The sequence below is a fragment of the Mustelus asterias genome, unplaced genomic scaffold, assembly GCF_964213995.1.
Source record: "Mustelus asterias unplaced genomic scaffold, sMusAst1.hap1.1 HAP1_SCAFFOLD_44, whole genome shotgun sequence".
NCBI classification, from domain to species: Eukaryota; Metazoa; Chordata; class Chondrichthyes; order Carcharhiniformes; family Triakidae; genus Mustelus; species Mustelus asterias.
In genome coordinates this window covers 646,638-672,568 of record NW_027590121.1, presented here as the reverse complement: position 1 = coordinate 672,568, position 25,931 = coordinate 646,638, and the positions used below count along the sequence as shown (strand labels likewise).

General features: G+C 46.0%; 2 protein-coding genes and 1 pseudogene across 2 annotated transcripts in view; all 3 read left to right on the top strand.

Annotated features, from left to right (window-relative positions):
- Positions 1 to 25,931, top strand: part of LOC144482978 (uncharacterized) — a 120,442-nt gene that overhangs the window by 27,802 nt on the left and 66,709 nt on the right. Inside the window, 2 exon segments of the mRNA XM_078201805.1 lie at positions 1,120 to 1,623; positions 23,143 to 23,369. Coding sequence (XP_078057931.1) covers positions 1,120 to 1,623; positions 23,143 to 23,369 — 731 coding nt within the window.
- LOC144482960 (3-hydroxyisobutyrate dehydrogenase, mitochondrial pseudogene) lies at positions 8,683 to 10,955 on the top strand (annotated as a pseudogene).
- Positions 13,341 to 18,099, top strand: LOC144482959 (uncharacterized). Its single transcript, XM_078201793.1, is given in 4 exon segments — positions 13,341 to 13,712; positions 13,764 to 13,881; positions 13,883 to 14,776; positions 18,003 to 18,099. Coding segments are annotated over 4 exon segments (1,386 nt in total). The 5' UTR covers positions 13,341 to 13,435.

Here is a 25,931-nt window from a genome sequence, read left to right as displayed (position 1 = left end):
GGACGTAAATTAATATAGGACAGAGAGTAATATGGTATGTTTTAGATACATTATTTATCGATCTGCAATAAACTTCATTTATTATTTAGTCTTGTAATATAATACTCGAGTTACGTTATATGTTTCCAGTTGTAGTTACAGCACAGAAAAAGTCAATTCAGCAACTTGAGTCCATGCTGACAATCGTTGGAGCAATCCAGTCAGTCCCATTCCCCTTCTATATCTCTGCTCCCCTGCAAGGTTATTTCTTCAAGTGCCTATCCAATTTCATTTTGGAATCATCGATTATGTCCAATTCCACCATTCTCATAAGTAGCAGGTTCCTGGTCATGCACATTCACTCAGAAATAAAGCTTGTCCTTGCGTTAGTTCTGTATCCTTAATCAGGTGATGTTGTGTATATTAAATATATACATACACAAAGCCAGCAGCCTATGTGGTGGTCTTCAAGCCGTTGTGCCCTGGACAAGAAGCAGTAAGCATGTATCTGTCAATCAGGAGAATTAGGAGGGAGTATATTAGGTACAGCAGAGTGAGAATGGAGGATGGTGTGTGGTGTGGACACTTACAGCTTTTGGGGAAGAGGCAAGACTATTCCATTGAAACTACAATTGTCTGTTCTGAATTTCTATCCTGTCCTGCCAGTGATAACTTTTGTGAACCCTTTTCACAGGACACTCGAAGAGGATTTGCATTTGAGAAACTCAAACCAAATATCACATCAAGATTTGACAGTCATTCAATTCATCAGGATCTGAATATCATTGTGCTTCGATTGTGGAAGGAGAAATGTTTGCCCGTTCTATCTGTGAGAAATGATTTCAACATCAGTGTAGCTGGAAAAGCACCGAGACACACACACACACCCGAGTGAGAGTGTTCCAGTGAACTGACTGTGGAAACAGCTTCACACAGCCGGAAAAAGCATCACACCATTCACAGCGGGGAGAAACCGTACTCAAGTTCCATGTGTGGATGAGGCTTCAATTGATCATCCAACCTGGAGGGACATAAGGATACCGGCACCATGGAGAAACCGTGGGAATGTGGGGACTGTGGGAAGGGATTCTGCACCCCATCTGCATTGGAAACTCATCATCGTGTTCACACAGGTGAGAGGCCATTCACCTGCTCTCAGTGTGGGAAGGGATTCACTCAGTCATCCACCCTGCTGAAACACCAACAAATTCACACTGGAGAGAAACCGTTCATCTGCTCTCAGTGTGGGAAGGGATTCAGTAATTCATCTCACCTGCTCACACACAAGCGAGTTCACACTGGGGAGAGACCATTCACCTGCTCTGAATGTGGGAAAGGATTCACTCAGTCATCCAACCTTCTGATGCACCAACGGGCTCACACTGGGGAGAGGCCATTTACCTGCTCAGAATGTGGGAAGGGATTCAGTGATTCATCTGCCCTCCTGACACACAAGCGAGTTCACACTGGAGAGAGGCCATTCATCTGCTCCGAGTGTGGGAAGAGATTCCCTCAGTCATCCAGCCTGCTGATGCACCAGCGGATTCACACTGGAGAGAGACCATTCATCTGCTCTGAATGTGGGAAGGGATTCATTCAGTTATCTCACTTGCAGACACACCAGCGAGTTCACAATGGGAAAAGGCCATTCACCTGCTCTAAATGTGGGAAAGGATTCATTCAGTCATGCAACCTAGTGATGCACCAGCAAGTCCACACTGGGGAGAGGCCATCCATCTGCTCTGAGTGTGGGAAGGGATTCAGAGATTCATCCACCCTTCTGAGACACCAGCGCATTCACACTGGGGAGAGGCCATTCACCTGCTGTGTGTGTGGGAAAGGATTTGGTCAGTTATGCAGCCTACAGAGGCATCGGCAAGTTCACATCGGGGAGAGTTTGTTAGCCTGCTCTGTGTGTGGGAAGGGATTCACTCAGTCATCCTGTCTGGTGACACACCAGCAAGTTCACAAGTGAAAGCAATGATTAGATTCTGTTGTTAATCAGATCCAGGACTGAACCATGTTCATCTTGACAGTCGGTAAAGTGAGAGAGTTGGAGTATTTCTTTCTGCTAGACTGGCCGGTCTCTCAGTTTGGCTTCCAGTGGGCTGGTGTTCTTTCACCGATGTTGGCAGTGCTCCCAGTGCAGTCTAATCCTGGTTCAACACAAGTTGAATATAAGCTCCCCTGCTTTCCAATCCTAACCTACTCCAATAGGAGCTGTTTATATGGGCCCAACACTGGGGGAAAGATGTGAATTTTTCGAGTGTGTGCAAAGGAGATGTGCTGGAATGTGTCACGCATGAAAGAATTTGGAGGCAGGTTCAGTCATAGTTTTCAATAGAGAATTGGATCATTTTTTTGAAGAGGAAAAATTGACAGATGTGGGGGAAATGGGCACTGTGTGAATTTTTATTGCAGAGAGCTAGCACAGACAAAATGGGCTGAATGGCCTCCTTCTGTCTTGCCATTCCACAATTCTGGATTACCAGCTAGCTGATTCTGTACAGCACGACATGACAGTTGGTGTCTCTCTTGCCTCTGAGTCAGGAGCTGGGGGGAAGGGGTTTGAATTCCCAAACCAGAGCTGGCATTCCCGGTACCAGTACCGAGGGAGAGCCGGACTGGCAGAGCGACCATGTTTCGAGTGAGACACTAACCCGAGAGCCCTGTCTCCCTCTCAGACGGACATAAATGATCAAACAGCAACAGCTGGAAGAGGACAGATGTAACTCCGTGCTGTCCTGGGGCCTGATATTTATCCCACAATTAATATCCCACAAGTAAGACCAGGTGATCTGGTCATCATCACATTGCCTTCTGTGGGAGCTTGCTGTGCGCAAATTGGCTGCCACATGCCGATCTTCAGAAAGTGTTGACTGTGAAACGCATTGTGGTTCCCCAAAAGGCGGAAGGCACTATATAAATGCAAGCTTCCTTATGAATTAACAGGCTCCTAACCTTGTGGACAGATCGTCCAGAGGACCAGGAGTCAGCACAAGCCGGCTGAGTGCGGGAGGACAGGAACTTGCAGTGTGAACCCAGGCTGCTTCCCTTCAGAGGCCACTGAATACATTGTGGGACCTGACCATTTAAAGAGGATACTTTGACTTGCTGAGCTGTGAATCCCACCCCTTTTCCCTCTGTAATGCTGGCTGAGAATGAGCATCGGGACTGGTCAATGTGCTGAAAGTCCCTCTGCCCCTGAAGATCGAGATAATGTTTCCCTCTATAATTCTGCTGTAAATAATTTATCTCACAAACTAATGGATAGATTTCACCAAACCTTGGGACACTGACCGAGTATGGCCGTTGGAAGAAATGATTCATTTTTGGTTAAGATCGGGATCTAGGAATTATATAAAGGAGCCGTTCACAACGGGGGATCAGGCAAATTCACTTTCTCTATTAGATTGTTATGGTTTGTTTTATTTTGACTGTTTATTGTTTCAGGATTTTGTGGAGTATCTCGGCTGCTGGGGTGGAATTTGTCACAGCTGTCAAATGTGAGCTGAGTTTTCAGAGCAGGTTGTTGGATCAGGATTTGCCTAAAATCTCCTCGTGAGACAGTGCTCTTAATGAATAAATGTACTATTTTTAGCTTTGTTGTCACAAAGCATGTTTTCATCCCTGTCTGTAACAATATACCTCAAAAGCTCATGGACGAGTTTAAACAAAACATGGTACATGAAATAACTCCTCAGAGACCAGTGTCCCTTTAACAGATTCCCTTTATTTACAAACTCAGTTCCACTCCTAAGATCGCTTCAGTTACAAAGTCAGAATCAGGAGTGTCAGTGCATTGACATATTATATATATATATATGCACACACACACACAGATGGTATTCCCTGATTAGGTAGGTGATCATTACCGACCTAATAGGTTGGAAGAACAATAGGTCAATAAGCATAGAGGCTGGGGATGAGGTTGGGGCCAAGACAAGGCTATCTAAGAGGAAGACCATTCTGGGGGAGGATGACCTCAGTGGGCCTGGAGGTCTGGAGTGCATCTGCTTCAATGCAAGGAGCGTCACGGGCAAGACAGACGAGTTTAGAGCCTTAATGCTTGCGCGGAATTTGAATGTGGTTGCAGTGACGGAGACTTGGTTAAAAGAAGGACAGGACTGGCAGCTGAATATTCCGGGGCATAAGTGTTTTAGGCGAGACAGAGGAGGGGCTAAGAGAGGTGGGGGAGTAGCAATGCTGGTTAGGGAGCATATTACAGCAGTACAGAGGGTGGACAATATGGAAGGGTCAGGTAACGAATCACTGTGGGTGGAGCTCAGAAACAGGAAGGGCGCAGTCACTATGCTGGGGATATACTACAGGCCTCCCAACAGCCCACGGGAAGTTGAGGAACGGATATGTAAGGAGATTCTGGATAGGTGCAGAAAAAATTGGGTTGTTGTAGTGGGAGACTTTAATTTCCCTCACATAGACTGGAAATCGCTTAGGGCTGGGGGCCTGGACGGGAAAGAACTTATAAAATGCGTACAGGAAGGTTCTTCGGAACAATATGTTGACAGTCCAATGAGAGAGGGGGCAATACTGGGCCTAGTACTGGGGAATGAGCCCGGTCAGGTCATCAAAGTTGCAGTAGGGGAACATGTGGCAAATAGTGACCACAATTCTGTAAACTTTAGGATAGTAATGGAAAAACTTGAGTGTTGTCCTATGGGTAAGGTGCTGAATTGGGGGAAGGCGAACTACAACCGGATTCGGCAGGATTTGGTGGCTGTTGATTGGGAGAGGCTGTTCGAGGGTAAATCCACATCTGGCATGTAAGGAGCAGTTGATAGGACTGCAGGACAGGCATGTGCCTGTAAAGAGGAAGGATAGGAAAGGTAGGATTCGGGAGCCATGGATAACCAGTGAAATTGTGGGTCTAATCAAAAAGAAAAAAGAGGCATACATGAGGTCCAGGCAGCAAAAAACAGATGGCGCACTGGAGGAATACAGAGAAAGTAGAAAAGAACTGAACAGGGAGTTAAAAGGGGTCACGAAATGTCTTTGGCAGACAGGATTAAGGAGAATCCTAAGGCATTTTATACATAGGTTAGGAACAAGAGAGTTGTTAGGGAAAGAATTGGACCTCTCAGGGAAAAGGAGGGGAATTATGCTTAGAACCAAAGGAAGTAGGTGAGATCCTAAACGAATACTTTGCATCAGTATTCACAAAGGAGAGGGACATGTTGACTGGTATTGTCTCAGAGAGATGTGTTGACCCGTTAGAAAAAATCTCAATTACAAGGGAGGAAGTGTTAGGTTTTTTAGGAAACATTAAGTTAGACAAATCCCCAGGGCCAGATGGCATCTATCCTAGACTCCTCAGGGAGGCGAGAGATGCAATTGCTGGGCCTCTAACAGAAATCTTTGTCTCTTCACTGGACACAGGTGAGGTCCCAGAGGATTGGAGGATAGCAAATGTGGTCCCGTTATTTAAGAAGGGTAGCAAGGATAACCCGGATAATTATAGGCCGCTGAGCTTGACGTCCATGGTGGGGAAGTTGTTGGAGAAGATTCTTAGAGATAAGATATATGCGCATTTAGAACTGAATAATCTCATTAGCGATAGACAGAATGGTTTTGTACGAGGGAGGTCATGCCTCAAAAATTTGGTTGAGTTTTTTGAGGCGGTGACAAAAATGATTGACAAGGGAAGGGCCGTGGATAGAACATAGAACATTACAGCGCAGAACAGGCCCTTCGGCCCACGATGTTGCACCGACCAGTTAAAAAAAAAAAACTGTGACCCTCCAACCTAAACCAATTTCTTTTCGTCCATGAACCTATCTACGGATCTCTTAAACGCCCCCAAACTAGGCGCATTTACTACTGATGCTGGCAGGGTATTCCAATCCCTCACCACCCTCTGGGTAAAGAACCTACCCCTGACATCGGTTCTATAACTACCCCCCCTCAATTTAAAGCCATGCCCCCTCGTGCTGGATTTCTCCATCAGAGGAAAAAGGCTATCACTATCCACCCTATCTAAACCTCTAATCATCTTATATGTTTCAATAAGATCCCCTCTTAGCCGCCGCCTTTCCAGCGAAAACAATCCCAAATCCCTCAGCCTCTCCTCATAGGATCTCCCCTCCATACCAGGCAACATCCTGGTAAACCTCCTCTGCACCCTCTCCAAAGCCTCCACATCCTTCCTGTAATGTGGGGACCAGAACTGCACACAGTACTCCAAGTGCGGCCGCACCAGAGTTGTGTACAGTTGCAACATAACGCTACGACTCCTAAATTCAATCCCCCTACCAATAAACGCCAAGACACCATATGCCTTCTTAACAACCTTATCTACTTGATTCCCAACTTTCAGGGATCTATGCACACATACACCTAGATCCCTCTGCTCCTCCACACTATTCAAAGTCCTCCCGTTAGCCCTATACTCAACACATCTGTTATTCCTACCAAAGTGAATTACCTCACACTTCTCCGCATTAAACTCCATCCGCCACCTCTCGGCCCAACTTTGCAACCTGTCTAAGTCTTCCTGCAAACTACGACACCCTTCCTCACTGTCTACCACACCACCGACTTTGGTGTCATCAGCAAATTTGCTAATCCACCCAACTATACCCTCATCCAGATCATTAATAAATATTACAAACAGCAGTGGCCCCAAAACAGATCCCTGAGGTACACCACTTGTAACCGCACTCCATGATGAATATTTACTATCAACCACCACCCTCTGTTTCCTATCCGCTAGCCAATTCCTGATCCAATTTCCTAGATCACCCCCAATCCCATACATCTGCATTTTCTGCAGAAGCCTACCATGGTGAACCTTATCAAACGCCTTACTAAAATCCATATATACCACGTCCACTGCCTTGCCCCCATCCACCTCCTTGGTCACTTTCTCAAAAAACTCAATAAGGTTAGTAAGGCACGACCTACCTGCCACAAAACCATGCTGACTATCACCTATCAATTCATTACTCTCCAAATAACTATAAATCCTATCCCTTATAATTTTTTCCAACATCTTGCCGACAACAGAAGATGTCGTCTATATGGATTTTAGTAAAGCGTTTGACAAGGTCCCTCATGGCAGGCTGGTGCAAAAGGTCAAATCTCACAGGATAAAAGGTGAGCTAGCTAGATGGGTGGAGAACTGGCTTAGCCATAGAAGACAGAGGGTAGCAGTGGAGGGGTCTTTTTCTGGTTGGAGGTCTGTGACTAGTGATGTTCCGCAGGGCTCTGTACTGGGACCTCTGCTGTTTGTGATATATATAAATGATTTGGAGGAAGATGTAGCTGGTGTGATCAGTAAGTTTGCGGACGACACAAAGATTGCTGGATTTGCGGATAGTGATGAACATTGTCAGAGAATGCAGCAGGATATAGATAGGCTGGAACATTGGGCGGAGAAATGACAGATGGAATTTAATCCAGATAAATGCAAAGTGATGCATTTCGGTAGATCTAATGTAAGGGGGAGCTGTACAATAAATGGCAGAGCCATCAGGAGTATAGACACACAAAGGGACCTGGGTGTACAAGTCCACAGATCCTTAAAGGTGGCAGCACAGTGGGAGAGGGTGGTGAAGAAGGCATATGGCATACTTGCCCTTATTGGACAGGGCATAGAATATAAAAGTTGGCATATGATGTTGCAGCTGTATAGAACGATGGTTCGGCCACATTTGGAATACTGCATCCAGTTCTGGTCGCCACACTACCAGAAGGATGTGGAGGCTTTGGAGAGAGTACAGAGAAGGTTTACCAGGATGTTGCCTGGTATAGAGGGTCTTAGCTATCGGGAGAGATTGGGTAAACTGGGGTTGTTCTCCCTGGAAAGATGGAGGATGAGGGGCAACCTAATAGAGGTGTATAAGATTATGAAGGGCATAGATAGAGTGAACAGTGGGAAGTTTTTTCCCAGGTCAGAGGTGACAAACACAAGGGGTCACGGGTTCAAGGTGAGGGGGGGCAAGGTTCAACACAGATGTCAGGGGGACGTATTTTACACAGAGGGTGGTGGGAGCCTGGAATGCACTGCCAAGCAAGGTGATTCAGGTGGACACGCTGGGATTGTTTAAGACTTATCTGGATAACCACATGAACAGTGTGGTAATAGAGGGATACAAAATAATGGTCTAGTGGGCACATGAGCAGCGCAGGCTTGGAGGGCCGAAGGGCCTGTTCCTGTGCTGTATTGTTCTTTGTTCTTCATTTGTTCTTTGACTCTGGGAGGAAACTGGAGCACCCAGAGGAAACCCATGCAGTTACGGGGAGAATGAGTGACTTCCATACAGACTCCACACATTCTCCCTGTGATCTGTTTCCTAATTTCATAGTTGGCCATTCAGTCCCAGCCTGTACCCGATAAAAGCAAAAGAATGATCATAAGCTATTTGTGAATCTGAAACCAAAAGAGAAAATGCTGGAAAATCTTCTCAGCTCTGGCAGCATCTGTAAGGACAGAAAAGAGCTGATGTTTCATAGAATCATAGAATACCTATAGTGCAGAGAGAGGCTATTAGGCCCATCGAGTCTGCACCGACAACAATCCCACCCAAGCCCTATCCCCACAACCCCACATATATTTTTTTTAAGTAATAGAATTTTATTTCAATTTACAATCTCATATTAATTATTTAAAGAAAATTTAATATGGCAATTATTGTGTAACAGACTCTGATTTGTGTATTATCCAGGAAAATTCATAATTTATCAATGCTTAGTGAAGAAATTGGTTATGAAACTCAAAAAGATTCAAGCACTATTGACCCTGCTGTTTCTAAAGAAATGTCCAAAGCAGCAGAAAAGACTGGAGCAATGTTCATGGATGCGCCTGTGTCTGGAGGTGTCGGGGCTGCTCGGGCTGACAACCTGACATTCATGGTCGGGGGATTGGAAGGAGAATTTAATGCAGCCAAAGAATTGCTGAGCTGCATGGGAACCAATGTGGTTTACTGTGGAGAGGTTGGAACTGGACAGGCAGCAAAGATCTGGAACAACATGCTTCTAGCTATTAGTATGATTGGAACTTCTGAAACAATGAATCTGGGAATCAGGCTGGGGCTTGACCCGAAGCTACTGGCGAAAATTTTGAATATGAGCTCAGGCCGATGCTGGTCAAGCGACACCTACAACCCAGTACCAGGAGTGATGGACGGTGTCCCTTCTGCTAATGATTATCAAGGTGGCTTTGCAACAATGCTGATGGCAAAGGACCTGGGGTTAGCACAGAACACTGCCACAAATACGAAAACCCCTGCTCTACTAGGAACCCTGTCTCATCAGATTTACAGGATGATGTGTGCACGAGGCTATGCTCAGAAAGACTTCTCTTCGGATGTTCGGAGGGAGGATGTATTGGCAGTTTTGAATAAACTGAAGGTCGATAAGTCCCCTGGGCCTGATGAAATGTATCCTAGGATTCTTTGGGAGGCGAGGGATGAGATTGCAGAGCCTTTGGCTTTGATCTTTGGGTCCTCGCTGTCCACGGGGATGGTGCCAGAGGACTGGAGAGTGGCAAATGTTGTTCCTCTGTTTAAGAAAGGGAATAGAAATGACCCTGGTAATTATAGACCGGTTAGTCTGACTTCGGTGGTTGGTAAATTGATGGAAAAGGTCCTTAGGGATGGGATTTACGACCATTTAGAAAGATGCGGATTAATCCGGGATAGTCAGCACGGATTTGTGAAGGGCAAATCGTGCCTCACAAATTTGATAGAATTTTTTGAGGAGGTAACTAGGTGTGTTGATGAAGGTAGGGCGGTTGATGTCATATACATGGATTTTAGTAAGGCGTTTGATAAGGTCCCCCATGGTCGGCTTATGATGAAAGTAAGGAGGTGTGGGATAGAGGGAAAGTTGGCCGATTGGATAGGTAACTGGCTGTCTGATCGAAGACAGAGGGTGGTGGTGGATGGAAAATTTTCGGACTGGAGGCAGGTTGCTAGCGGAGTGCCGCAGGGATCGGTGCTTGGTCCTCTGCTCTTTGTGATTTTTATTAATGACTTAGAGGAGGGGGCTGAAGGGTGGATCAGTAAATTTGCTGATGACACCAAGATTGGTGGAGTAGTGGATGAGGTGGAGGGGTGTTGTAGGCTGCAAAGAGACATAGATAGGATGCAAAGCTGGGCTGAAAAATGGCAAATGGAGTTTAACCCTGATAAATGTGAGGTGATTCATTTTGGTAGGACTAATTTAAATGTGGATTACAGGGTCAAAGGTAGGGTTCTGATGACTGTGGAGGAACAGAGAGATCTTGGGGTCCATATCCACAGATCTCTAAAGGTTGCCACTCAAGTGGATAGAGCTGTGAAGAAGGCATATAGTGTGTTAGCTTTTATTAACAGGGGGTTGGAGTTTAAGAGCCGTGGGGTTATGCTGCAACTGTACAGGACCTTGGTGAGACCGCATTTGGAATATTGCGTGCAGTTCTGGTCACCTCACTATAAGAAGGATGTGGAAGCGCTGGAAAGAGTGCAGAGGAGATTTACCAGGATGCTGCCTGGTTTGGAGTGTCGGTCTTATGAGGAAAGGTTGAGGGAGCTGGGGCTGTTCTCTCTGGAGCGGAGGAGATTGAGGGGAGACTTAATAGAGGTTTATAAAATGATGAAGGGGATAGATCGAGTGAACGTTCAAAGACTATTTCCTCGGGTGGATGGAGCTATTACGAGGGGGCATAACTATAGGGTTCATGGTGGGAGATATAGGAAGGATATCAGAGGTAGGTTCTTCACGCAGAGAGTGGTTGCGGTGTGGAATGGACTGCCTGCAGTGATAGTGGAGTCAGACACTTTAGGAACATTTAAGCGGTTATTGGATAGGCACATGGAGCACACCAGGATGGTAGGGAGTGGGATAGCTTGATCTTGGTTTCAGATGAAGGTCGGCACAACATCGTGGGCCGAAGGGCCTGTTCTGTGCTGTACTGTTCTATGTTCTATGTTCTATGTTCTGTGTTTCAGTTCCTGCGTGAAGAGGAGAATGTTTAAACTTGACCAACACCAAAATGTATCTTGAGAAATAGTTACGAAGGTGTCAGTGAGTGTTCAAGTAACTTCAGTTGTCCAACAAAGAAAAAGGACAGGATAATTCTATAACCATAAATCATGGTCCCAGAGAGGCTGTCTAGTTTGTTTAGCAACAAGTTGTGTAATTGTGCACCCAGAAGTCCCTGATTCAACTGTGTGGAATTAGAAGCATTTTGAAACTGAATTGCAAGCAAGATGACAAAAGAAGTTTTGAGAAATTAGACTGTTACACATTATGTAGATTTACTCTTTATTACAGGGGAAATAGGTAAGGAGGAAAGGAAGTTAACTCTGTTCAATGTTTTTTTTTGAGTTTCGTAACCACAACCCCACATATTTACCCCCCTTATCCCTCTAACCTGCACATCCCGGAACACAAACGGGAAATTCAGCATGGCCAATGCACCTAACCTGCACATCTTTTGGACTGTGGGAGGAAACCAGAGCACCCAGAGGAAACCCATGCAGACATGGAGAGAACGTGCAAATTCCACACAGACAATGACCCAAGCCAGGAATTGGACCCGGTCCCTGGTGCTGTGAGGCAACAGTGCTAACCGCTATGTCACCATGCCGTTTCGAGTCCGGATAACCCTTTGTCAAAGCTAAAAGGCAGAGAAAGTGGGAGATATTTATACTGCAGGGTGAGGGAACGAAAGATGAATCATAGCCACAGAAAACAGGGGAAAATGTTTATTTGGAATCACGAGGTTTTGGTGCGCTGCTCCTTCATCTGATGAGTCGCTCACCTGATGAAGGAGCAGCGCTCCAAAAGCTGGTGATTCCAAATAAACCTGTTGGACTTTAACCTGGTGTTGTGAGACTTCTTACTGTGCCCACCCCAGTCCAACGCCGGCATCTCCACCTCATCCCTTCACAGGCAACAGAGGAACTCCGCGCAGGCGCAGTACAGACCATGTTCTGAGCTTGCGCAGTGGCGTGCTGGCGATCGGGAGTTCCCTGTTTCTTGTCCTTGCGGCGGGTAAGGAAGTGACGTGTCCAAGGGAGAGATTGGCGCAAAGGGAGGGTGGAAAGCATTCATAAACACCCAGTGAAGGCTGCAAACCTCGATTAAGAAGGTTCCAGGCCAGTCCCGAGTTTGTCCTGAGCCGCTCCTCTTCCCGCGGATACAAACCCGGAAGAACGGCCGCCATCTTTGCCGAGGCAAGGTGCAGCAATGCGCATGTGCAGTGCTCCCTGCCAGCAGGAGGAGAGATTGTGAATGTCTGTCCTGGGACGACAGTGATGGATTTTGAAACTCCTTTTACAGCGTTTAGAGTTTGTTTATTAGTGTCACAAGTAGGCTTACATTGACACTGCATTGAAGTTATTGTGAAAATCCCCTAGTCGCCACACTCTAGCGCCTGTTCGGGTGCACTGAGGGAGTTAGAGGGGGAAGATTTGTCAACGGGAATTTCAAGCCAAGCGTCACGTCAACATTGATAGAATCTCCGGATTCATTCGGATCTGGATAGTACACAAACGAAATTTCTGTTCATCCAGTACTGGATGCCATAAGCATTAAAGAACAAAGAAAATGCAGCACAGGAATAGACCCTTCGGCCTCCAAGCCCGTGCTGATCGTGGTGCCCTAAATTATCCAAAAAGTATCTTCTGCCCTTACTTGGTCCGTATCCCTCTATTCCCTCCTTATTCATGTACCCATCCAGATGCCTCTTAAATGTTGCTAATGTGCCTGCTTCCACCACCTCCTCTGCAGCATGTTCCAGGCACCCCACTCTCTGCATGAAAAACTTCCCCCCCCCCGCACATCTCCCTTAAACTTCCCCCCTCTTACCTTGAACCTGTGCCCCCTTGTAATTGACGCTTCCACCCTGGGAAAAAGTGTCTGACTATCCACCCTGTCTATGCCTTTCAGAATTTTGTAGACCTCTATCAGATCTCCCCTCTGCCTCCATCTTTGCAGTGAAAACAATCCTAGTTTATTCAACCACTCCTCATCGCTGACCCCCTCGAGACCAGGCAACATCCTGGTCAACCTTCAGTCAGGACAGTGTGAGAGTGCCAGTGATGATGTTCAGACTCCTGTTACCCTGGTCTCTCTAAGTGATAGAGGTTGAGGGTTTGGGAGATTTTAAAGAAGTCCTGGTTGATTGTAGCTATGACTCCCCCTGCCTCTTCCATCTTCTCCTTCTCACCCCTTTCCCTGAAGGAAATTAGTGAACCAGTTGAGTTTTTACAACAATCCGGCAGCTTTCATGGTCACGTTTTCCTCATGCCGGCCCCACAAATTACCAGGTTCATTCAGCTCAATTTCACAACCTGTTTTTGTGGGTTCTCTCTCACTCCCTTTTTTCTGTTTTAAATCAATTTCACAGGGTTTCGGGAGGGCTTGGAGTCAGGAGATTCAAACCAAACATCACATCTGGAACTGACAGTCACACAACTTATCACAACGTAAATATCATCAGATTTTGAACATGGCAGGAAAAAGCACCGTTCACACTGGGGAGAAACCGTACATGTGTTCTGTGTGTGGAAGAGGCTTCAGCCGATTATCTTACCTGTCGATACACAATCGCAGTCACACCAGGAAGAAACCATGGAAATATGAGGACTGTGGGAAGAGATTCCAATCCCCATCTCACCTGGAAATGCGTTGCCGCAGTCACACTGGGGAAAAACCATTCATCTGCTCCGACTGTGGGAAGGGATTCACTCAGTTAACCAACTTGCTGAGACACCAGCAAGTTCACAGTGGGAAGAGGCCAATGACCTCCTCTGAGTGTGGGATGAAACGCCAGCGAGTTCAGACTGGGGAGAAGCCATTCATTTGCTCCGAGTGTGGGAAGAGATTCTCAAGGTCACCTAACCTGCTCGCACACCAGCGGGTTCACACTGAGGACAGACCTTTTAAATGCCCTGACTGGGAAGTGCTTTAAAAGTGCTGGGGAACTCATGTCCCATCAACGTGTTCACACTGACGAGAGACCTTTCAGATGCTCTCACTGCAGGAGTGGGTTCAAGACATCCTCTGCCCTAACTAAACACCAGCGCACTCACACTGATGAGAGACCTTTCAGATGCTCTCAGTGTGGCACTGCATTCAGGCAATTGAGTAACCTGTCTGTACACCAGCGCATTCACACTGGGGAGAGGCCATTCTCCTGCTCTCAATGTGGGAAGAGATTCACTCACTCATCTAGTCTGCAGAGACACCAGCGAGTTCACACTCACGAGAAACCTTACATCTGCTCCAAATGTGGGAAGGGATTCAGTCAGTCCACCAACTTGCTGACACACCAGCAAGTTCACACGACTGAGAGACCATTTAAATGCCCAGAATGTGGGAAGTGCTATAAAAGTTCTGCGAAGCTGCTGTGCCATCAACGTATTCACACTGATGAGACCCCGTTCAGGTGCTCTCACTGTGGGATTGGGTTCAAGACATCACCTGCCCTCACATCACATCAGCGCACGCATACTGAGGAGAGACCTTTTAAATGCCCAGAATGTGGGAAATGCTTTAAAAGTTCAGGGGAACTGGTACGCCATCAACGAGTTCACACTGAGGAGAGACCTTTTAAATGTCCAGACTGCGGGAAGGGCTTTAAAATTTCCAGCAGTCTGGTGTCCCATCAACGCGTTCACACTGGGGAGAGACCGTTCAGGTGCTCTGATTGTGGGACTGCATTCAGAGAATTATGTCACCTCACTGTACACCAGCGCACTCACACTGGGGAGAGGCCGTTCACCTGCTCAGAATGTGGAAAGGGATTCGCTCATTCATCCAATCTGCTGACACACCAGCGAGTTCACAAGTGAGTGGATTTTGCCATCAGTTACATCCAGAAATGAACCATATTCATTGGGCTCTGTTTCTGCTGATGCTAATAAACTCCATTTCAGGGCGGCACGGTAACAGTTGTTGGCACTGCTGCCTCACAGTGCTAGGGACTCAAGTTCAATTCCAGCCCTGGAATGCCGGATGACAGTCTGCGTGGATTTCCTCCCACAGTCCAAAGGTTTGTGGGTCAGGTTGATTGGCCATGCTAAGTGGCTCCTCATTGTCAGGGGGATTAGCAGGGCAAATACATGGAGTTACGGGGATAGGGCCTGGGTGGGATTGTTATCAGTGTATGCTCAATGGGCCAAATGGCCTCCTTCTGCACTTAGGTATTCCAGATTTGTGTTAAACATCAAAGAACAAAGAAAATTACAGCACAGGAGCAGGCCCTTTGGCCCTCCAAGCCTGCACCGACCATGCTGCCTGACTTAACTAAAACCCCCTACCCTTCCGGGGACCATATCTGTCTATTTCCATCCTTTTCATGTACTTGTCAAGATGCCCCTTAAAAGTCACTACCGTATCCGCTTCCACTACCACCCCCGGCAACGGGTTCCAGGCACCCACTACTCTCTGCGTAAAAAATCTGCCTCGTGCATCTCCTTTAAACCTTGCACCTCGCACCTTAAACCTATGCCCCCTAGTAATTGATTCTTCCACCCTGGGAAAAAGCTTCTGACTATCCACTCTGTCCATGCCTCTCATAATCTTGTAGGACTTCTATCAGGTCTCCCCTCAACCTCTGTCACTCCAGTGAGAACAAACCAAGTTTCTCCAACCTCTCCAAATAGCGAATGCCCTCCATACCAGGCAACATCCTGGTAAATCTTTTCTATACCCTCTCCAAAGCCTCCATATCCTTCTGGTAGTGTGGCGACCAGTATTGAACACTATATTCCAAGTGCGGTCGAACTAAGGTTCTATAAAGCTGCAACATGACTTGCCAATTTTTAAACTCAATACCCCGGCCGATGAAGGCAAGCATGCCATATGCCTTCTTGACGACCTTCTCCACCTGCATTGCCACTTTCAGTGGGCTGTGTACCCGTACACCCAGATCCCTTTGCCTATGAATACTCTTAAGGGTTCTGCCATTTACTGTATATTTCCCATCTGTATTAGACCTTCCAAAATGCATTACCTCACATTTGTCCAGATTGAACTCCATCTGCCATCTCTCCGTCCAAGTCTCCAACTGATCTATATTCTGCTGTATCCTCTGATGGTCCTCATCGCTATCCGCAAATCCACCAACCTTTGTGTCGTCCGCAAACTTACTAATCAAACCAGTTACATTTTCCTCCAAATCATTTATATATATTACAAACAGCAAAGGTCCCAGCACTGATCCCTGAGGAACACCACTTGTCACAGCCCTCCATTCAGAAACACATCCTTCCCCTTCTACCCTCTGTCTTCTTTGACTGAGCCAGTTTTGTATCCACCTTGCTCGCTCACCTCTGATCCCATGCGACTTCACTTTCTGCACCAGTCTGCCGTGAGGGACCTTGTCAAAGGCCTTACTGAAGTCCATGTAGACACCATCCACTGCCCTATCCTCATCAATCATCTTCGTCACTTCCTCGAAAAACTCGATCAAGTTCGAAAAATATTCACATCGTGAATATTTTTAATAACTCTAATACAAGTCAGTTCCTTTTGAAGGGCTCTCCCCTGTTTCCTCCATCCTCACCTCCAACAACAAGTGTGAGGAGCTCATGGAAATGCTTTGTCACTAAGATTGAGATAATCCAATCAGCTGTCTCTGCTGCTTTGCTCCATTCCATTAGCCCAACGGGCCAAACTGTCTCTAAACATCCCTCTTGTCTGAGCCCCGAACTCCCACTTTTCTCCATCCAGTCTCCACACACACCAGTGGGTTCATACTGCAGAGAGAGGATTTAAATGCTGAGACTGTGACAGGAGCTTTAAAAACCCACATTCACTGATGGTTCACCAGTGCATTCACTCCGTTCCACTCCACTCATCTGCTCTCAGTGCAGGAAGAGGTTCAGGTGATTGTCCATCCTGCAGCAACAGCAGAGAGTTCGCACCAGGGAGAGGTCATTCACCTGCTCCATGTGTGGGAAGCAATTCACTGATTCATTCATTTTGTTAACACACCAGTGAGTTCACACTGATGGAATAAGTTTTAAATGTCTGGATTGTGGGAAATGTTTTAAAATTTCTATGAATCTGATGTGCTATCAGCAGGTTCACACTGACAGCAGGCCATCCAGAGTCTCTCACTATGGGACTGGGTTCAGCTGGTCATGTGAACTCAGTGTCCACCAGTGCACTCACTCTGGGAGAGGCTATTCACCTGCTCCATGTTTAACACGAGATTTACTCAGTCATCCCACTTCACTGCACATCAACTTGTTCACACTGATAAGGAACTTTTTCAAACTTCTGACTGTGAGCAGAGATTTAAATGCAAAATGTATCTGCTGATACACAAACACATTCACAGGCTGTTCACTTGCTCCATGTGAGAAGAGATTCATTTGGTTACCTCACATTCTGACACACCAGCAAGTTCATAAGTTACTACAGGGGCTGGATTCTGCTGTTATTGCTGCTGCTGTGAATCACATTCAGGACTGGACTATGTTCATTCTGATATTTGGAGTTTGTTTCTGATTATGTTAATAATCCCTGTAACTGGACTGGAGTTTAATATTCTAAATAAATGTGAAATAAAACAGTGATATTTGAATACATTGTTGCAGATGTTCATCTTTCCCAGCTGAATGTTTAACATTGCCGGCTGGAGCGCAGAAGGGGCAATCTGGGGGTGGTTCACACAGCAGGAACAGAACTGCAGTCTGTTCCTGCCATAGGGTCACACTGAGAGGGACAAACAGCACTTTGGACTTTCTCATCTCTCTTCACTGACAGCAAAGTGGGTTAATCCTGAGGTGTGTAAGAAATGTGTCCCAACTGCTCTTTTCTATAGTCCAGAGCTCCTAAACATGGAACAGAAGGCTCTTTTATAACTATGTTTCGAGTCAGGTGAATAATTCTGAAAGAAAATCAAAATATTACAGATGCTGGAAATCGGAAATAAAAACAAAGCAAGAAAAACTCAGCAGGTTTGGTAGCATCTCTGCAGAAACAGAGCAAATGTTTTGGAACTGAAGAGTCATATTGGACTGGAAACATTGACTCTGTTTCTGTCTTTACAAATTCTGTCACAGCTGCCAAGAGTTTGCAAAAATTTTGAACAACGGTGAAGGCTGGAAATGTGCTGTCAAATCAAAGATTAGTGTGAAACTGGGACGTGTTCCTGACTGAAAGTGAAACAGCAGGTTTAAATTTCCAGACTGACAAATGATTGTGGTAATTACACTGTGCACACTATTTCAAGAAAGGTGTTAAGTAATTTAAAATAAGCCTGTTTAAATATATTTTCATAGAAAATAGGAACAGGAGTAAGCCATTCTCGGCCAGGCCAGTCATTATGATCATGGACCACAAAAGATGTATTTGTATTTGACAATATCAAGTGGCAATGGCGGTGCCATTACCCAGCGTGCACCGAGAGGGTGACGATACCCTATCTTCAATACAGGAGATCATTGCGCAGGCTCAGTGCCTCTCTGACTGGAGCATGCGCAGTGCGGTGCAGGCAGTGGTCGGATGGGGTGGTGTCGGAGCAGCAGGGAGACCAGAAACTGATTGTAGACACCGGGTGAGTGAGATTAAATGGAGCCTGAGAGTCAAAAGGGAGGACTCATAAACACCCGGTATAGGAAGCGGAGCTTTCATAAACATCGGATATTAGCTTAAAACCACAAATAAGACGCCCGAGGCCCTGCCTGACCGATTTTGCAGTCTCCATCTTTCGAGAAAAATGGGCAGCGTGACCGCCATATTTATTGGGGGCAATGGACAGCAGGGCGGTGGCCATCTTTATAGGGGGCAATGGGCAACAGGACGCATGTGCAGCCACCACCTCCATAGGAGGCAGTGGGCATTGATTCCAGAAGTTAGTTCCTGGCCTCCAGAATTGGTCTCTTTTTCATTAAGCCACAGAAACATTGAATTATTGCACTACAGAAAATGACTAACCCGTCATGCATTTGCTGGTTCTCTACAAGGGAATCAGCTCATCCCACTACCCTGTCTTTTCACTAACAAGACCAACAGAAAATATTTCCCATCCCCAAAACGGGCGGCGCGGGAGCACAGTGGTTAGCACTGCTGCTTCACAGCTCCAGGGACCTGGGTTCGATTCCCGGCTTGTGTCACTGTCTCCTCGTGTCTGCGTGGGTTTCCTCCGGGAGCTCCGGTTTCCTCCCATAGTCCAAAGATGTGCGGGTTAGGTTGATTGGCAATGCTAAAAAAAAATTGCCCCTTAGTGTCCTGGGTTAGAGGGATTAGCGGGTAAAATATGTAGGGATATGGGGATAGGGCCTGGGTGGGATTGTGGTTGGTGCAGACTCGATGGGCCGAATGGCCTCTTTTCGTGCTGTAGGGTTTCTATGAAATTACCTGTGGAGAAGATTATGTTTTATCTTCTTGAACAGCTGCAGTCCATGTGGTGAAGGTGCTCCCCTTTAGGTCAAGAGTTACAGGCTATTCACCCAGTGATGATGAAGGGACAGTGATACATCTCCAAATCAATAATTACAATGTGTATTTATACAGCATCGTTCATGTACTGGAACATTCTGAGGTGTTTCTCAGGTGTGTTATAAAGCAACATTTGACATAGAGTCATGTGAGCAGACATGAGGGTGGAAGGGTAAAGGCTTGGTTAAAGAGGTAGTTTTAATGAGTATCTTAAAGGTGGGGAAGGAAGATACAGAGGGGGAGCAGTTTAGGGGGAAATTCCAAAGATTATGGCCTTGGTAACTGGGACACGTATGATGGAGTGATTAAAACTGTGAATGCTGAGGAAGCCGGAATGAAAGGAATGCAGAGATATTGGAGGGTTGTGAGGCGAGAGGAGATTACAGACATGGGGAGGGGTGAAACCATGGAGGGACTTGAGAACAAGGATGAGAAATTTAAAATGTTGATTCATAAACAGCCTTTGTAGCGCAGGGGTGGTGGGTGAACAAGGTTTGGAATGAGTAAACACGTGGGCAGCAGAATTGTGATGACCTCAAGTTAATAGACAGGTTGAGTGAGGGAGACCGGCCAGGGGTGTGTTAGAATTATTAAGTCTGATGGTAACAAGCACTCAGAACCTGCATGGATCAGCTGGCATGGGGTATTCGCAGACATCATCAACCTCTCTTTACAACAATCTGAGGTCCTATCTGCTTCAAGAAGATGACCATCATCTCAGTACGAAAGAAAAGCCAAGCAGCGTGCCTTAATGGCTCTCGTCCGGTGGGTCTAACATCCATCATTATGAAGTGCTTCAAAAGGTTAGCCTCTCGGACTGCCTGGATCCAATACAGTTCGCCTACCGCCCAACAAATCCACAGCAGATGCCAATTCCCTGGCCCTGCACTCAACCCTGGAACATCGAGATTACAAAGACAGCTATGTCAGACTCCTATTTATTGACTACAGTTCAGCCTTCAACATCATTATTCCCACGAAACCCATCTCCAAACTCTGTGGCTTGGACCTCGGCTCCTCCCTCTGCGACTGGATGCTGAACTTCCTAACCCACAGACCACAATCAGTAAGGATAGGCAACAACACCTCCTCCACGATCATCCTCAACACCGATGCCCCACAAGGCTGTGTTCGCAGCCCTTACTATACTCCTTATACACCTATGATTGTGTGGCTAAATTTCCCTCCAACTCGATTTTCAGGTTTGCTGGTGACACCACCGTAGTGGGTCGGATCTCCAACAATGACGAGACAGAGTACAGGAATGAGATCGAGAATCTGGTGAACTGGTGCGACAACAATAATCTCTCCCTCAATGTCAACAAAATGAAGGAGATTGTCATCGACTTCAGAAAGCATAGTGGAGAAAGTGCCCTGTCTACATCAACGGGGATGAAGTAGAAATGGTCGAAAGCTTCATGTTTTTAGGTGCCCAGATCATTAACAACCTGTTCTGGTCCCCCCAAGCCAACACTGTAGTTAAGAAAGCCCACCAACGCCTCTACTTTCTCAGAAGACTAAGGAAAATCTCACGGGATCCAGGGTGAGGTAGCTAAATGGATACAAAATTATCTTGATGACAGAAGCCAGCGGGTAGTTGTAGAAGGTTGTTTTCCAAACTGGAGACCTGTGACCAGCGGAGTGCCTCAGGGTTCGGTGCTGGGTCCACTGTTTTTTGTCATTTATATTAATGATTTGGATGAGAATATAGGAGGCATGGTTTGTAAGTTTGCAGATGACACCAAGATTGGTGGCATAGTGGACAGTGAAGAAGGTTATCTCGGATTGCAACGGGATCTTGATCAATTGGGTCAGTGAGCTGACAAATGGCAGATGAAGTTTAATTTAGATAAAGGTGAGGTGATGCATTTTGGTAGATTGAACCAGGGCAGGACTTACTCAGTTAATGGTAGGCCACTGGGGAGAGTTACAGAACAAAGAGATCTCAGGGTACAGGTTCATAGCTCATTGACAGTGGAGTCACAGGTGGACAGAGTGGTGAAGAAGGCATTCGGCATGCTTGGTTTCATTGGTCAGAACATTGAATACAGGAGTTGTTGAAGTTGTACAAGACATTGGTTAGGCCACACTTGGAATACTGTGTTCAGTTCTGGTCACCCTATTATAGAAAGGATATTATTAAACTCGAAAGAGTGCAGAAGAGATTTACTAGGATGCTACCGGGACTTGATGGTTTGAGTTATAAGGAGAGCTGAATAGACTGGGACTTTTTTTCTCTGGAGCGTAGAAGGCTGAGGGGTGATCTTATAGAGGTCTATAAAATAATGAGAGGCATAGATGAGCTAGATAGTCAATATCTTTTCCCAAAGGTAGGGGAGTCTAAAACTAGAGGGCATAGGTTTAAGTTGAGAGGGGAGAAATACAAAAGTGTCCAGAGGGGCAATTTTTTCACGCAGAGGGTGGCGAGTGTCTGGAACAAACTGCCAGAGGTAGGAGTAGAGGCGGGTACAATGTTGTCTTTTAAAAAACGTTTAGACAGTTACATGGGTAAGATGGGTATAGAGGGATGAGGGCCAATTGCGGGCAATTGGGACTAGCTTAGCGGTTTTTAAAAAAGCGCAGCATGGCAAGTTGGGCCTCAGGGCCTGTTTCCATGCGGTAAACCTGTATGACTATGAAATTTGGCATGTTAGCTGTGACTTTCACCAACTTTTACAGATGCACCATAGAAAGAATTAGCATCAGCTTGGTATGGCTCCTGCTCTGCCCAAGACCGCAAGGAACTACAGAAGGTCATGAATGTAGCCCAATCCATCACTCAAACCAGCCTCCCATCCACTGACTCTGTCTACACTTTCTGCTGCCTTGCTAAAGCAGCCAGCTTAATTAAGGACTCCACGCACCCCCGACATTCTCTCTTCCACCTTCTTCCGTCGGGAAAGAGATACAAAAGTCTGAGGTCACGTACCAACCGACTCGAGGACAGCTTCTTCCCTGCTGCCATCAGACTTTTGAATGGACCTACGTTGCATTAAGTTGATCTTTCTTTCCACCCTAGCTATAACTGTAGCACTACAGTCTCGTTTCCTTCTCTATGAACGGTATGCTTTGTCTGTATAGCACACAGGAAACAATACTTTTCACTGTATGTTAATACATGTGACAATAATAAATTAAAACAAAACAAAGGAATGGGTGACGGTTTCAGCAGCAGATGAACTGAGAGGAGACTGGAGTTGGGTGATGTTACTGAGGTGGAACTGGTCTTGGTAATGATGTGGATTTGTGGTCAGATTCTCAGGTTGGGTGAAATATTTTGCTATGTGAACAGACTGGCTCAGTCTCAGACAGTTTCCGAGGAGAGGGATGGAGTCAGTGGGTGGAATTTGTAGCAGAGAGCGTTGACAATAACTGCAGTTTTCCCAGGATTAAAATGGAGGAAAATTCTAGCCCAGAGCTGGAGAGATCTTTCAGGGAATCAAAGGATTTGGGGAGGGGGTGGGAAATTGGCACTAAAACCAGCTCAATTTCACAACCTGCCTTTCTGTTTTTGAGAGTTCTCTCTCACTCCCTTTTTTCTGTCTTAAATCAGTTTCACAGGGCGTTAGAAGGGGAAGATTTGCAGTCAGGGAAACTGAAACCAAACATCACATCAGGATCTGAATATCATCGGGTTTTTAACATGCAAGAAAACAGCAACGTTCACAGTGTAGATAAACCGTGGAAATCTGGGGACTGTGAGCAGGGATTCAGATCCCCGTCTGAGCTGGAAACTCATCAGCCCTGTCACACTGGGGAGAGGCCATTCACCTGCCCTGAGTGTGGGAAGGGATTCACTTGGTCATCCAACCTGTTGAGGCACCAGCGTGTTCATAATGCGCAGAAGCCATTCACCTGTCCCGAGTGTGGGAAGGGATTCACTCGATCATCTGGGCTGCAACAACACCACCGAATTCACACTGGGGAGAGGCCATTCACCTGCTCCAAGTGTGGGAAGGGATTTATTGATTCATCCACTCTGCTGAAACATCAGCAAGTTCACACTGACGAGAGACCATTTAAATGCCTGGACTGTGGGAAGTGCTATAAAAGTTCTCAGAATCTAATGCGACATCAGCATGTTCACACTGACGAGAGACCCTTCAGATGCTCTCACTGTGAGACTGGGTTCAGACAATCATCTGAACTCACTGCACATCAGCGAATTCACACTGGGGAGAAGCCGTTCATCTGTTTCAAATGTGGGAAGAGATTCACTCGATCATCAGGGCTTCTACAACACCACCGAGTTCACACAGGGGAGAGAACATTCACCTGCTCCAAATGTGGGAAGGGATTCAGCGATTCGTCCACTCTGCTGAAACACCAGCAAGTTCACACTGATGAGAGACCTTTTAAATGTGCTGACTGTGAGAAATGCTATAAAGGTTCTGTGGACCTGATGCGCCATCAGCTTGTTCACACTGACGAGAGACCGTTCAGGTGCTCTCACTGCGGGACTGGGTTTAGACAATTATGTCAACTGACTGCACACCAGCGGGTTCACACTGGGGAGAAGCCATTCATCTGTTTGCAGTGTGAGAAAGGATTCACTCAGTCAGCCACCCTGCAGAGACACCAGCGAATTCACACTGGGGAGAGACCATTCACCTGCTTCGAGTGTGGGAAGAGATTCACTCGCTCATCCACCCTGATGAGTCACCAGCGAGTTCACAAATAATCAGTGACTGAATTTTACTGTAAATCACATCCAGGAATGAATTATGTTCATTGACGTCCATTTCTACTGATATGTCAAGAAAATCTGAGAAATTAAAATATTTTTTGTGGGTAATTTCTGATTTTTTTTTTAAACGGGTGAAGTGAGTGGTAATTACAAAAGGAGACAGAATGTCTGTGTGAATTTAAACTGTGAGGATTTTTTATGCATTTGTGGGACATGGGCGTCACTGCATGGCCGGCATTTATTGCCCATCCCTCGTTACCATCGAACTGAGTGGCTCACTGGGCCATTTCAGAGGGCAGTTGACAGTCAACTACATTGCTATGGCTCTGGAGTCACATGTAGGCCAGACAGGTAAGGACAGCAGGTTTCCTTCCCCAAACGGACATTCATGGGGTGGTACAGTGGTTAACACTGTTGCCTCACAGCGCCAGGGACTGGAGTTCGATTCCCAGCTTGGGTCACTGTCTGTGTGGAGTTTGCACGTTCTCTGTGTGTCTGCGTGGGTTTCCTCCGGGTGCTCCGGTTTCCTCCCACAGTCTGAAAGACATGCTGGTCCGGTGCATTGACTCGAACAAATGCCGGAGTGTGGCAACCAGGGGAATTTCACAGTAACCTCACTGCACTGTTAATGTAAGCCTACTTGTGACTAATAAATAAACTTTACTTTTTGCTTTACTGAACCAAATGGTTTTTTTCTGACAATTGACAATGGTTTCATGGTCAGCAGTAGATTCTTAATCCTGATTTTTTTTTATTGAATTCAATTATTTTTATTGAATTAAATGTACGAGGCAAGTTTTTTTTTACAAAGAGTGGCAGGTGCCTGGAACTCGCTGCCGGGGGAGGTAGTGGAAGCAGATATGATAGTGACTTTTAAGGGACACCTGGACAAATGCATGAATAAAATGGGAATAGAGGGATATGGTCCCCGGAGGCCTTTTTAGTTCAGACGGGCAGCATAATCAGTGCAGGCTTGGAGGGCCAAAGAGCCTGTTCCTGTGCTATAATTTTCTTTTTTCTTGTTCTTTGTTCAAATTACACCACTTGCTGTGGTGGGATTTGAACCCGGTCCCCAGAACATTAGCTAAGTTTATGGATTAAGTCTCGGGATAATACCATTGGGCCATCACCTCTCATCTGGAACAAAACTGTTTTCACTACTAAGGCTCTGCTGTGATGTAATAGTCTCTATGACATCATCGCAGCAGGACTGGATGACATCATCAGAGTCCATTGTTTCTGAATGATCCACATCAATAACAACAGGAAATACTCATCAAGCTGAGCACATTATCTAGGCTGACACTGCAGTCTGACATTGAGGGACTGCTGCACTCTGACACACACTGTCCTTCACATGGAGCTTGTGGAGGCTCTGGCCACAACCTTCCAATCCTTATAGAGTCGTAGTGACAAAGGACAGAGAATGTAAATGTTACATCCCTGTTCAAAAACACAGCAATTACAGAACAATCAGCTTAACATCAGCAGTGGGGAAAAGCCAATAATCTGGGACACAATCAACTGACACTTGGAAAAGTATGGATTATAATTTCCAGTATTTTCTGTTTTTAAATACTGAAAACTTCCCTAGATCTCAAGGCTGGGAGAGACATTCTAGAAAGTATAGGGAGCTGGGACTTGTCCATGATAAGAAACAATACTTTTCATTTTATGCTAATACTTTTCATTTTATGCTAATACAATAATAAGTCAAATTTTAAAAAAATGAGTGTAACTGAAGGTCTGAGACTGAAATAATCTGGAGTTAAAAGGAGAAAAGAACCAAAAAACAGAAGTCAGTAACAAGACATCAATTAATCTCTTATCCTGGAGAAATCAAGGATTTAACACACCGTGTGTT